Raw genomic sequence first — 9,482 nt, forward strand, 5'->3', positions numbered from 1 at the left:
ATGCCAAGGTTATCGACTCGCGAGTTACCCGGTCCACGAGGATTTGAAGTTCCTAGTTATGACCCGGGGGCATGGATCGATGACATGACGTGCTGAGTTCACAACTATTAAAGAGCACTCGAACTCCCTTCCCCTTCCCGGCTTCGTCTCCCTTAGGACCCCTTACCGTCGAGACTTCTTCCCAGGTTACCTCAGTCAAGACTCCAGGCCCCGGACTCATCAGAAGCACACTTTGTCGCTCTCGAGTATTCCTTCTCGCGTGGTGAACTTCAACCCCTTCTCACTACAACCGACGAAAAGACACACAATGTTCGCCGGCGCAGCTTCTCTCCTCCTCCTCCTGCCCCTGGCAGTCGCCACGCCACTAGGCGCTCGCCAGGCCGACTCTCCCGTCACAGTCACCGTTGACACCAACCCCGCCGGCCCCACCAACTCGGTCTACAACTGGGCCCGGGGCTGGGAGGACGAGTTCCCCATCCACCCGTCCTGCAACGCCACCAACCGCGCCCAGATCGCCGCCGGTCTGCGCGAGACCGTTCAGCTCGCCGCTCATGCCCGCGATCACCTCCTCCGCTGGGGCAGCGAGTCTGAGATTGCTCGCAGGTACTTCGGCAACGCCTCCGTTGCCGGTCCTATCGGCTGGTACAGCCGTGTCGTGTCGGGCAACAAGGTCGGGATGCTCTTCCGATGCGATGATCCGGACCGGAACTGCGCCACGCAGGAAGGTATGCCGATTGTTGCTTTTTGTCCCGTTGCTACCCCTTTCCTTTTCATAGCGTGTCCCTCCTACCATAGACTTTCTCAATTGTCGCTTCTTCCTATTCTTTTCTTTCGCTGCCACAGTCGGTCGTTTTACCCCTTTCCACTCCTGGACCAAACCTCAGCCCAAGTTCTAACGCTCAAATCTCCAGGCTGGGCCGGCCACTGGCGCGGCGACAACGCAACCCAAGAAACCGTCATCTGCGACCTCTCCTACGAGCGCCGCCTCCCCCTCGCCGCCGTCTGCAGCCGCGGCTACACCGTCGCCGAGTCGCCCCTGAACACCTACTGGGCCACCGACCTGCTGCACCGCGTCTTCCACGTGCCGCTCATCAGCGACCTCCGTCTCGAGCACTACGCCGAGGACTACGCCGACGCGCTCCGCATCGCCGCCACCGACCCGGATCTCGCCGTCCTCGACAGCGACGCGCTGCAGTACTTCGCCATCGACGCCTGGGCCTACGATATTGCCGTCCCCGGTATCGGATGCTCCGGCGAGGTTCCGCAGGTGTCTCCCACTTCCCCCCCAGCGGCCCCTGAGCCGACTAGTACCCAGACGGCTGATGCGTCGTGCCATACTCATGACGATGGGTTCGTGCACTGCTGAGCTTCCTTCTCCGCCGCGAAAGCACGAAGCTTAGGAGTACACTTCATTGATGTGATCCATTCTGTCCCCCTTACATATAAACTGGACTGGTAATGTGGGGCAAGACTGGCAAAGGGAAAGGAATTGATACCTAAAATAGGCGGAGGTAAGGTAATTCATGCGCACGCATATGATAGACGATAGAGAGTCATAGAGAAAGGGCTTACCCTAGATGATAAGGAATCAAGGATAATGAAATTCACTATTCTTAATCATAATTCGACACCATGCTGCCTTGGAGTTGCTGTATCTACTGCAATCATTCCATATACCCAGTTGCAACAGACAGACACGGGGGGCCACGTGGTGAGTGAAACGGAAGACTGCTGGTTGGAGGCTCATGTCCGGATGTCCAGATATCCGAAAGCGGCCCACGGTGCCGCTATCCGCTGCAGCTCCCGGGTCATTCGCCATGGAGGAGCAGTAGTGGGCCCGAAGCTCCGTTCACCGGCTGCTATACACGTAGTAGGTATCCAAATCGCAGACCAATGTCCAATCATAACTAGTGAAGAGTTCCAGTCATCAAGGGCAAAAGCCGGCACCATGAGCATAAGTCGCATGGACAGTCTCTTGGCATAGAAGATAAGGTTGGACTTGCGTATTGCCGGAACGTTGCCGCGTGTGGAGCTCTTGTATCTGACCAACAGGTTGCATGCAGCCCTTAGCTCGCAGGAACTAGACTGCTTGGCGCTGCCTTTAGACGGATGAGGGATGAGGGGAGTGAGAGAGCAAGACGCGGAGAAGTGTAAAGTGTGGACTGACGAACCGACTAGCTGCCGTTGCCATGACAGATCATCTTATAGATGGCGATGTGGATGTGAGTCGTGGCCGTGGACCGAGTCAGAATGAGAAGCAAATTCCAAACGCTGCATGGTGGATTGGAAGATGTGAGCTTTTGAAACGGAATACGTGATGATGGCTCCGTGGTTCAATTTCACCATGCAGAAAACGGAGAAACAACGTGCCCCCTTCCACGTCGTACCAGCGCGACACCGCATATGGGAATGGGAGAGGGAGGGGTCGAAATGACGACCATTTGCCTCCTCTTCGCCATCTCACCACACCCTTCTAGGTTCCATGCATCCGGCTTAGGCACTTTCCAGAGGCAACTGTGAACATGCCGCTTTGGCCTTGATTTGGGCCGACACTTCACTTGTCAACCTATGAAACGAGAGCAAACTTCGACTTCGCCTGAAGTCACCCCAACTCGCAAGCTGGCACGTGCCTAATAGAGTAGAGACAGTACGAACCATGTGTGCAATGGCGGTTTAGTTTCTTGGAGGGAAGACTAGTGCAATTGACTCCACGGCCTGCTCCCGTGAGCTGTGAGCCCGTCCATCCTCTCTTGCGGATGGAATTGAGCAAACTCTCCCAATAAGACAGTGGACGCCGACTTGGCGCTGTCTTATCTCGGCAGGGTTTCTAACTCGACGGCTTCGATCTTTCAAGGTGCCGGAGAGGGGACCAAAGGATGGGGCGAGTTCAGGATGTCATCATTGTATACGATACCTGGGCAACTCAAACTCGTATCAAGTCGATCATTCGATTTAACAGGGGGATTAGCCTGCGATTGGTGTGTTTTTCGTTTGATTAGGTCTTTGTAGATCAGATCAAGTGGGCGGGCGAAGGGGAGACGCCAGGTGATGAAGGTCCGGAGGACCAAGGTCGATGTGCTCGCATTGCACAGATCGCCCCCCTCAATGTGCTAGGACAAGGACAATGCATCGACGGTGGCGTCGTCGCTCCTGCTCATCTGCGAAGTAATACGGCGTGGTAGGTGGTTCTACCCCGCATTTTGCCTTCACCAGGGTGACGTCGACAACCCTCCCTCCGGCTTCTTAGCGTGCAACGCTAAGGATACGCACAGACCGGGGAGAGGTCCGGACGCCGGGAGCCGGTGGACTCTGGTACGTTGTACTTCGGTACGTACATCTACATACCTACGTACCTGAGATTCTGTTCCGGTTGCGGACTCGTTGATTCGCTTTATCGGTACGGTATTTAATGAGCTTTTGCCTCTGGTTCGTCTCCTGGTTCTTAGTGGCTGCGCCCCCTGCTTCGCGAAGCGACCCTAAGTTATGGGGTTCATCGTACACTGTACGCCTATTAGGTACTGTCACCACCGTCTCCCCCCGGCCTATCAGTGCGCACATCTCCCCAGGAGCTTATTCCTTTGCACTTTCCCCAGAGCTCTAATACACGTAGAGCTCCTTCCCTGTCATGACAAACGCGCCACCCCGTTGCCCTGCAATCGTCCGCGCTTTCTCCAAGGTAAGGTGCTTCATGTACGCTACTCCGCACATACCTTTCCTGACCCTGCATGGTACCCTGGGTCGTACCCCGGCCCCGTACTCTGGCTCACACAAGTGTTCGTACCGAGTTAGTACTCTTCTCGTACCGCACTCTGTTTATAACCCCACAAATATAAGCATTAGGCAGGTTCCTGTACTTATCTGGTACAGTTCAACAGGGTGCATGTACACTACGTACCGGTATAGGCAACCACGACCCAGCTCCCCTATCCAGCTCTCCATCCATCCATATCATCAAACGAATAGGTAATATGCGCAGTCCGTATCCCGCTCTCATCCCGCTCAGCACCCAATGCTGTTGTTTAAGTACGGTATAGAATTTGCTTCTTCCCCCTTTTTCTATCTTCTCCCTTCCATTCTACTCCTGCCCTCCTGCCCTCCTGCCCTCCTGCCCTCCTGCCCTCCTGCCCTCCTGCCCTCCTGCCCTCCTGCCCTCCTGCCCTCCTGCCCTCCTGCCCTCCTGCCCTCCTGCCCTCCTGCCCTCCTGCCCTCCTGCCCTCCTGCCCTCCTGCCCTCCTGCCCTCCTGCCCTCCTGATTCCATTCTTTCTCACGAGTCACGCTCCTTGTCTTCCCCCTCATTCCTTCAATTCGCCTACATCTCCCCTCTCTCATTTTTCTTACGAGTAACAATAACCAGGTAACCAAACCATTCAAACCTCTCAGGTTACCTCCACTTCTCCCTCCCAATCAAGGTCCTCATACCACCACAGGGGCTTCCCCGCCATCATCCAATCCACCTTTCATCCCCCCACCCTACTATCGACGCTCTCCTCCTCTTCAACCTCTTCAACCTCTTCAACCTCTTCGACACGTCACCTCTTCTCTCTCGCATACCATTGATAGGTCGCTTGGAACCCCTTTCTTTCTGTCAATAGAGGGTATCGCTGCGAACCTACCTTGGCGCTCGGATAGGCGATACATACGCCCCGTCGTATCGCATCGAATGCATTCCATTTGTATTCCCATCCTCAACTGAACTGATTGCGTGTATCCGTACTTTTCTGCACCCACCAAAGGCCTATTTCCGTTTTGTCCGCAGCTAGAAAGCACGTTATCAGTCCATTTCGCTCTTTGGACGCCCAAAAGAACCGACGTTTCACCGGCACGCTCCGACTCGGTCCCTCGGACGATTCGACTTACGATTTCCCTTTGAACTCACCCCACTAACCCGCCAAACCGCCTACTCGTCACGTGTAACCGGCTCCGTCCATTACTTATATTACTTATATACCCGCCACTCAAACCGACGCCCCCCTAGGACTCGCCCGCCATGTCCTCCGATAACTCCAACGTGCACAACAACCCCAACGATATGAATCATCGACGCAGAGGCTCTGTCACTCAGCAGGCACTGGCTGGCCTCTTCCGCAGCAATTCATCGACCACAGGCACCAGCTTTCAGACTTCTGATCCTCATCGCCGCCGGCTTTCCATCTCCACCACAGGCCTCGGCATTGCAGGAACCTCTGTAGCTACCTCCGCGACATTCAGTGGCAGTTACCGCCGAGGCAGCGTCTCCAACTCGGATTCGTTCGTTGATGAAAACGCCGTCGACGAGGACGAAGGGAGCAGCCGCACCGCCCCCACTACTCCCTTCGTCCGTAGGATGAGTTTTGGTGGGCCAGCCATGCGCACTGCCAGTGCCATTCGCAGCGGCGGCGTTAGTCCCGGATCTCTAAATGGTAATCACCCACTTGCTCCCCCCCCGGCTCCTCACGAAGCCGTTCAGCCGGATGCGAAGAAATCCTCATCGGCGGCCAAGAACGGCGGCGCCGGGGCGCCGTCCTCAGCCGCGGCCTCGGCTATTGCCGCTGCCCTGTCCACCTCGGGACGGCGCCCCAGCCTGACCGTACAGGCAAGCACTGGAAGCAAGTCAAAATCTCTTTCTGACCGGTCTGTGTCGCGCTTAGACCAGGGCTTCAACTGGTCCGAGCAGCTTAGATCCCGAGCCGAAAGCTCCATCCAAGGGCCGAGGCCCTCCTTCACCTTCGGCTCCACCATGTCCACGTCGCCCCCGCGTGGAAATAGTCAGCCTGCCGCTGCCATCGCTACGCCGCGCCAGGACCGCGCTAAATCCTTTGCCGATATGCCCGCCCCGCCCACCCAGGCCTCCGCGGTGTCGCCCAGACCCGCCGAGCCGGAGCGTCGCAAGCCAGACCCCTTCCAGGAGCGCATTCTGAAGGGCGACTTTTATATGGACTGAGGAGATGATCCTTTGGTTCCATAAAATCGGAGCAGCTCATTGTTGACGATTTGGACGACCTGTATATCTGCCCCAGTTCATACGTGCCTACGTGCCGTGGATCATTTGTGTCTCACGCCGTCTTCTTTTCATATCTGTTTTCTTATCTGGGCTTAAACTTCCAGGAATTCTGATTTCCACCCCCTATTACATGTACCCACCGGGTTTCGGGCTTTTGGAGGTTCCCCATATTCTTCGTCACAGAGGATGGGCGATTTTAGATTTGTGGGCTTTCGTTATCATACTCGTCTTCTTTCTTTTTTTCCCCTTTTTCCCCTTTTTTTCCTTTTTTTCCTTTTTTTCCTTTTTTCCCTTTTCTTCTTCGGCGCTTCGAGCGGAGAAAGGGAGCCGAGCGTGTTTAAGGTGTTCTCTGGGTTGGTCTTGCTTATACGGCGCGACAGAAGGCTACAGACCGTCGGGGCAGGGGAGCGGAGCAAAGGAGTTGTTGTGCACACAATTTATGCGGAACCTCAGATCGGGAGACTGAAATGCTGGGATTTGTTCTTTCTTCTACTGTCCAAAGCTAGGTTTGTTTTGTGTTTGTTGCGGAGGAATGGCGCACATTATTCTTTAGGACCGTTTCGGCAGCGAATCCGGGGAAGGGGGGCTCTCGGCCTTTATGATGATATTGTATGATGAGCAACAAAATAGCGTGCGGGCGTTCTTCTTAAGCATGGTTGAGTATACTGATACATGTTTGAATTGAAGGATGAGATGATGAAGTGGGCTTTAACATTAAAGCCAGTGTGACGATGAGTGACGATGCGTGACGATGAGTGTGACGACTCGGGTAAGACACTCGACGCTCCCTGCGTCTCAACTTTAAGAACGATATCCAGCCATTAACTCCCCCGATTTGTTGATATCTATCCGTGACACCCGTTCCTCAGTATAGACTTGTACATACACACCACCCATCCTGTGCGTAAACGAACAACGAACCCCTTCACGTTCCTCGTTTCGATACGACCTCTTGAACAACGTAGCCATGTCATACGTACCCTGGTACAAAAGGGCGGACAGGTACGACGGCAGGGGCGCATCGAAGTTTCACATCTGAAAAGGGGGCACGCCGCTCCCCCACGACGAGCCGCCGGCCCCCCCGGCAGCGGCGCCACCGGCGGAAGCCGCACCACCCCCCGCCCCCCAAGCCTGCGGCATGCCCTGCAGGAAATCCATGTTGGCCATGACGAAACGCGCATCGTCTTTATCGAACCCGTTCACGTTCAGTGCCCCATTGCCGTCGGCGTTGGCGTTGCCGCCGCTAAAGTCGGGGCCAAACAGCACCCCCGGGTCGGGCGAGTAAACGAACCCCGCGGTCGTCCCGCCGCCGCCGCCGCCGCCCCCGCCGCCCCCGCCGCTTTCGAGACCGAAGCCGAGGCCGAGGCTGGAGGCCAGCTCTTCCATGGAGAGGTACTCTGTGAACTGGGACATGGGGAGGGGGGCGACGAAGGGGTCCGTGTTGAACGGGACGCTGGCTGCTGCTGCTGCTGCTGCCCCGGACGCCTGCATGAACGACTGCTGTGGCGTCGGTCGCGGTGGCGGTGGCGCTTGGTGGCGGGGATTCAGACCCCATAGGACGTTATGATTGCTACCGTGTGTACTGGAACTGGCATTGTTATCGTTGCTGTTGCTTTGCGACGGTGGTCGTAGTGCGGACCTGCGGTCATTGGTTGCAATCTCGGAAAGGAGATGAAGCGGCGTATTGGCGCTGAGATTTCCCGTTTGCGCTTGCGTTTGCGCTTGTGTTTGCGTTTGCGTCTGCTGCTGTGAAGACGGAGGTATGAACGGCCTTGGATCTCCCGAGGCGGCCGGCTCCTTCGATCCCGAGGGGACCGACGACGGATCGTCCTCCGGGCAAACACTATCCAGCTTGAAGAGGCAAAGGCCGCCATCCCCGGCCTTCGGCCGCTGGGAGTGATATCCCCTGAGCATAGCGATGATCATGAGAAATTTGGCGGCGGGTCGGCTCTTGTCCTCGGCAGCCACGGCGCGGAACTTGTCGAGCACGGCGTCCATGTAATAGTCGACGCGGATGTCGTCCTTGTTGATGATGGTCGCCAGGCCCGTTCCAGGGGTCGTCACGGCGGAGTAGATCCGCAGGAGGACCACGAGGGTGTAGGCAACACGGGTGAAGTTGAAGACGGGCAGGCAGCGGATGGTGGCGACGTCCATGCCCAGGAAGGTCTCGATGATGGTATTGATGGCCGTAAGACAGGCAGAGAAGAAGTTGACCTGGAAGCTGGTCAAGGCCTGCGCGTCTGGGAGGCCCGGGGGCCGCTGGGTGGCGGTGTTCGTAGAGCCAGACGGAGGCGAGGGCGTGGTCGAATCGTGGCAAGGGTCTGGGTTGATGCAAATTTCGTGGAGATGCAAGGAGACGATTCCAAAGGCGATTTTGAGGGTCGCTTTTTGAGCGGAGAGGTTAGATTCCGGCCAAAGTAAAGTGGCCGCCCAGCCAGGCCGATGGCAAAAGGAGGAGGACTACTGAAATGGGGACGACAGGGGAGAAACTCACGCTGTAGTATCTCCTTGGGTACGGACTGAAAATACGACTCCAGATCGTTTTCCAGTTTACGGAGAGAGAACAGAATCCTCGGTTCGTTGAAGTTGATCGTCTGCTCGGCATCCTCGAGGTTGAGCTGCAGCGCGATATCCTCCGCCAGGCGATGAGTGCGCACCATGGCGCAGAGAAACCGGTCGGTAGGCGCCGCATCGGGCGACGTCTCCAGCATGTCCACGCACTCGGAGGTAAACCGGGTCCACCGCAGCAGTATGGGCCGCTGCGTCGCGACGGCAACATGCATGGAGAGGAGGTAGCACCCAAGCCACGCCCTGCGGGCCTCCAGGGACGTCGGGTCGGGCATGAGACTCCGCCTGTAGGGGCTCTTACGCAGCGCGTACACGCCCAGCGGCAGATACCTACGACCGGGCGTCCTGCGGCCCAGGCCAATGTCGATGGCCATGACGCCGGCCATGTGCACGAGCTGGTAGAACTTGAGCTCCTCGAAGTGCTCGGGCGGGATGTACCAGATGACAGTAACGTGCAGGGCCTGCACGATTTCGAGGCTCTTCTCGCCCGCGATGATGATCTTCTGCGCCAGGATCTGCATCAGTTCCCGGCAGAGCTGGCGCTGCAGGCACGGCGTCTCCCCCGAGGCCGCCGTCACGATGGCCAGGAAGAGCAGCGGTTTGGTCCTCCTGAGGTCGGTTACCGACAAAGTCGGGGGGAACACGACGGCCGGCAGGTGCTTCACCATGCGCGTGGTATAGCGTGTAAAGAGCTCAGTGGCCTTTTCCATAGCCAAGATGCCCTTGGTTATGACGTCTTCGTATTCGCTGTCCATCCGTATCGGTGGTGGGGGACGAGGCTCAGGATCGACGGATGTCTCGTCTCGCTCTGATAGCTTCCTCTTCTGGCCGGCGCGATATGGCGGCGTGTCGCATGGAGGGTGGTCGCACGTCTCTCCGGTCGTATTTTCGTTTATTTTGTTGTTGTTGTTGTTGTTGTTGTTGTTGTTGTTG

At 56.8% G+C, this 9,482-nt stretch overlaps 4 protein-coding genes across 4 annotated transcripts in view; 3 read left to right on the forward strand and 1 right to left on the reverse strand.

Annotated features, from left to right (window-relative positions):
• SODALDRAFT_360904 (zincin) lies at nt 1–1,366 on the forward strand (the record flags this gene model as incomplete). The annotated part of the gene is made up of 3 exons (XM_028614320.1): nt 1–31; nt 114–725; nt 885–1,366. The coding sequence occupies 3 exons, from the start codon at nt 1–3 to the stop codon at nt 1,364–1,366; spliced, it is 1,125 nt and encodes a 374-aa protein (XP_028465024.1).
• A 2,187-nt stretch (nt 1,367–3,553) lies between these two features.
• SODALDRAFT_191818 (hypothetical protein) lies at nt 3,554–4,841 on the forward strand. The gene is made up of 3 exons (XM_028607133.1): nt 3,554–3,676; nt 3,868–3,963; nt 4,382–4,841. The coding sequence occupies exons 2-3, from the start codon at nt 3,881–3,883 to the stop codon at nt 4,692–4,694; spliced, it is 396 nt and encodes a 131-aa protein (XP_028465025.1). The 5' UTR covers nt 3,554–3,676; nt 3,868–3,880; the 3' UTR covers nt 4,695–4,841.
• A 147-nt stretch (nt 4,842–4,988) lies between these two features.
• On the forward strand, nt 4,989–5,921 carry SODALDRAFT_351549 (hypothetical protein; the record flags this gene model as incomplete). The annotated part of the gene is made up of 1 exon (XM_028613546.1): nt 4,989–5,921. One exon carries the CDS (start codon nt 4,989–4,991, stop codon nt 5,919–5,921), a length of 933 nt encoding a protein of 310 aa, XP_028465026.1.
• A 743-nt stretch (nt 5,922–6,664) lies between these two features.
• The window catches only part of SODALDRAFT_313240 (hypothetical protein), a 3,692-nt gene continuing 874 nt past the window's right edge, over nt 6,665–9,482 (reverse strand). The window contains exons 2-3 of the mRNA XM_028609229.1: nt 8,476–9,482; nt 6,665–8,365 (exon numbers count right to left, since the gene is read on the reverse strand). Of these exons, the coding sequence (XP_028465027.1) occupies nt 7,011–8,365; nt 8,476–9,482 (2,362 nt within the window). The 3' untranslated portion in view covers nt 6,665–7,010. The remainder of the gene's footprint in view (nt 8,366–8,475) is intronic.

Source organism: Sodiomyces alkalinus (assembly GCF_003711515.1).
Source record: "Sodiomyces alkalinus F11 unplaced genomic scaffold SODALscaffold_7, whole genome shotgun sequence".
Lineage (NCBI taxonomy): Eukaryota > Fungi > Ascomycota > Sordariomycetes > Glomerellales > Plectosphaerellaceae > Sodiomyces > Sodiomyces alkalinus.

Excerpts from the sequence above, each read along its gene's own strand:
- SODALDRAFT_191818 (XM_028607133.1), top strand. The coding sequence starts at position 3,881 with ATGTACACTACGTACCGGTATAGGCAACCACGACCCAGCTCCCCTATC. Across the intron at positions 3,964-4,381 it reads CCATATCATCAAACGAATAG|GTTACCTCCACTTCTCCCTC; the intron begins GTAATATGCGCA and ends CAAACCTCTCAG.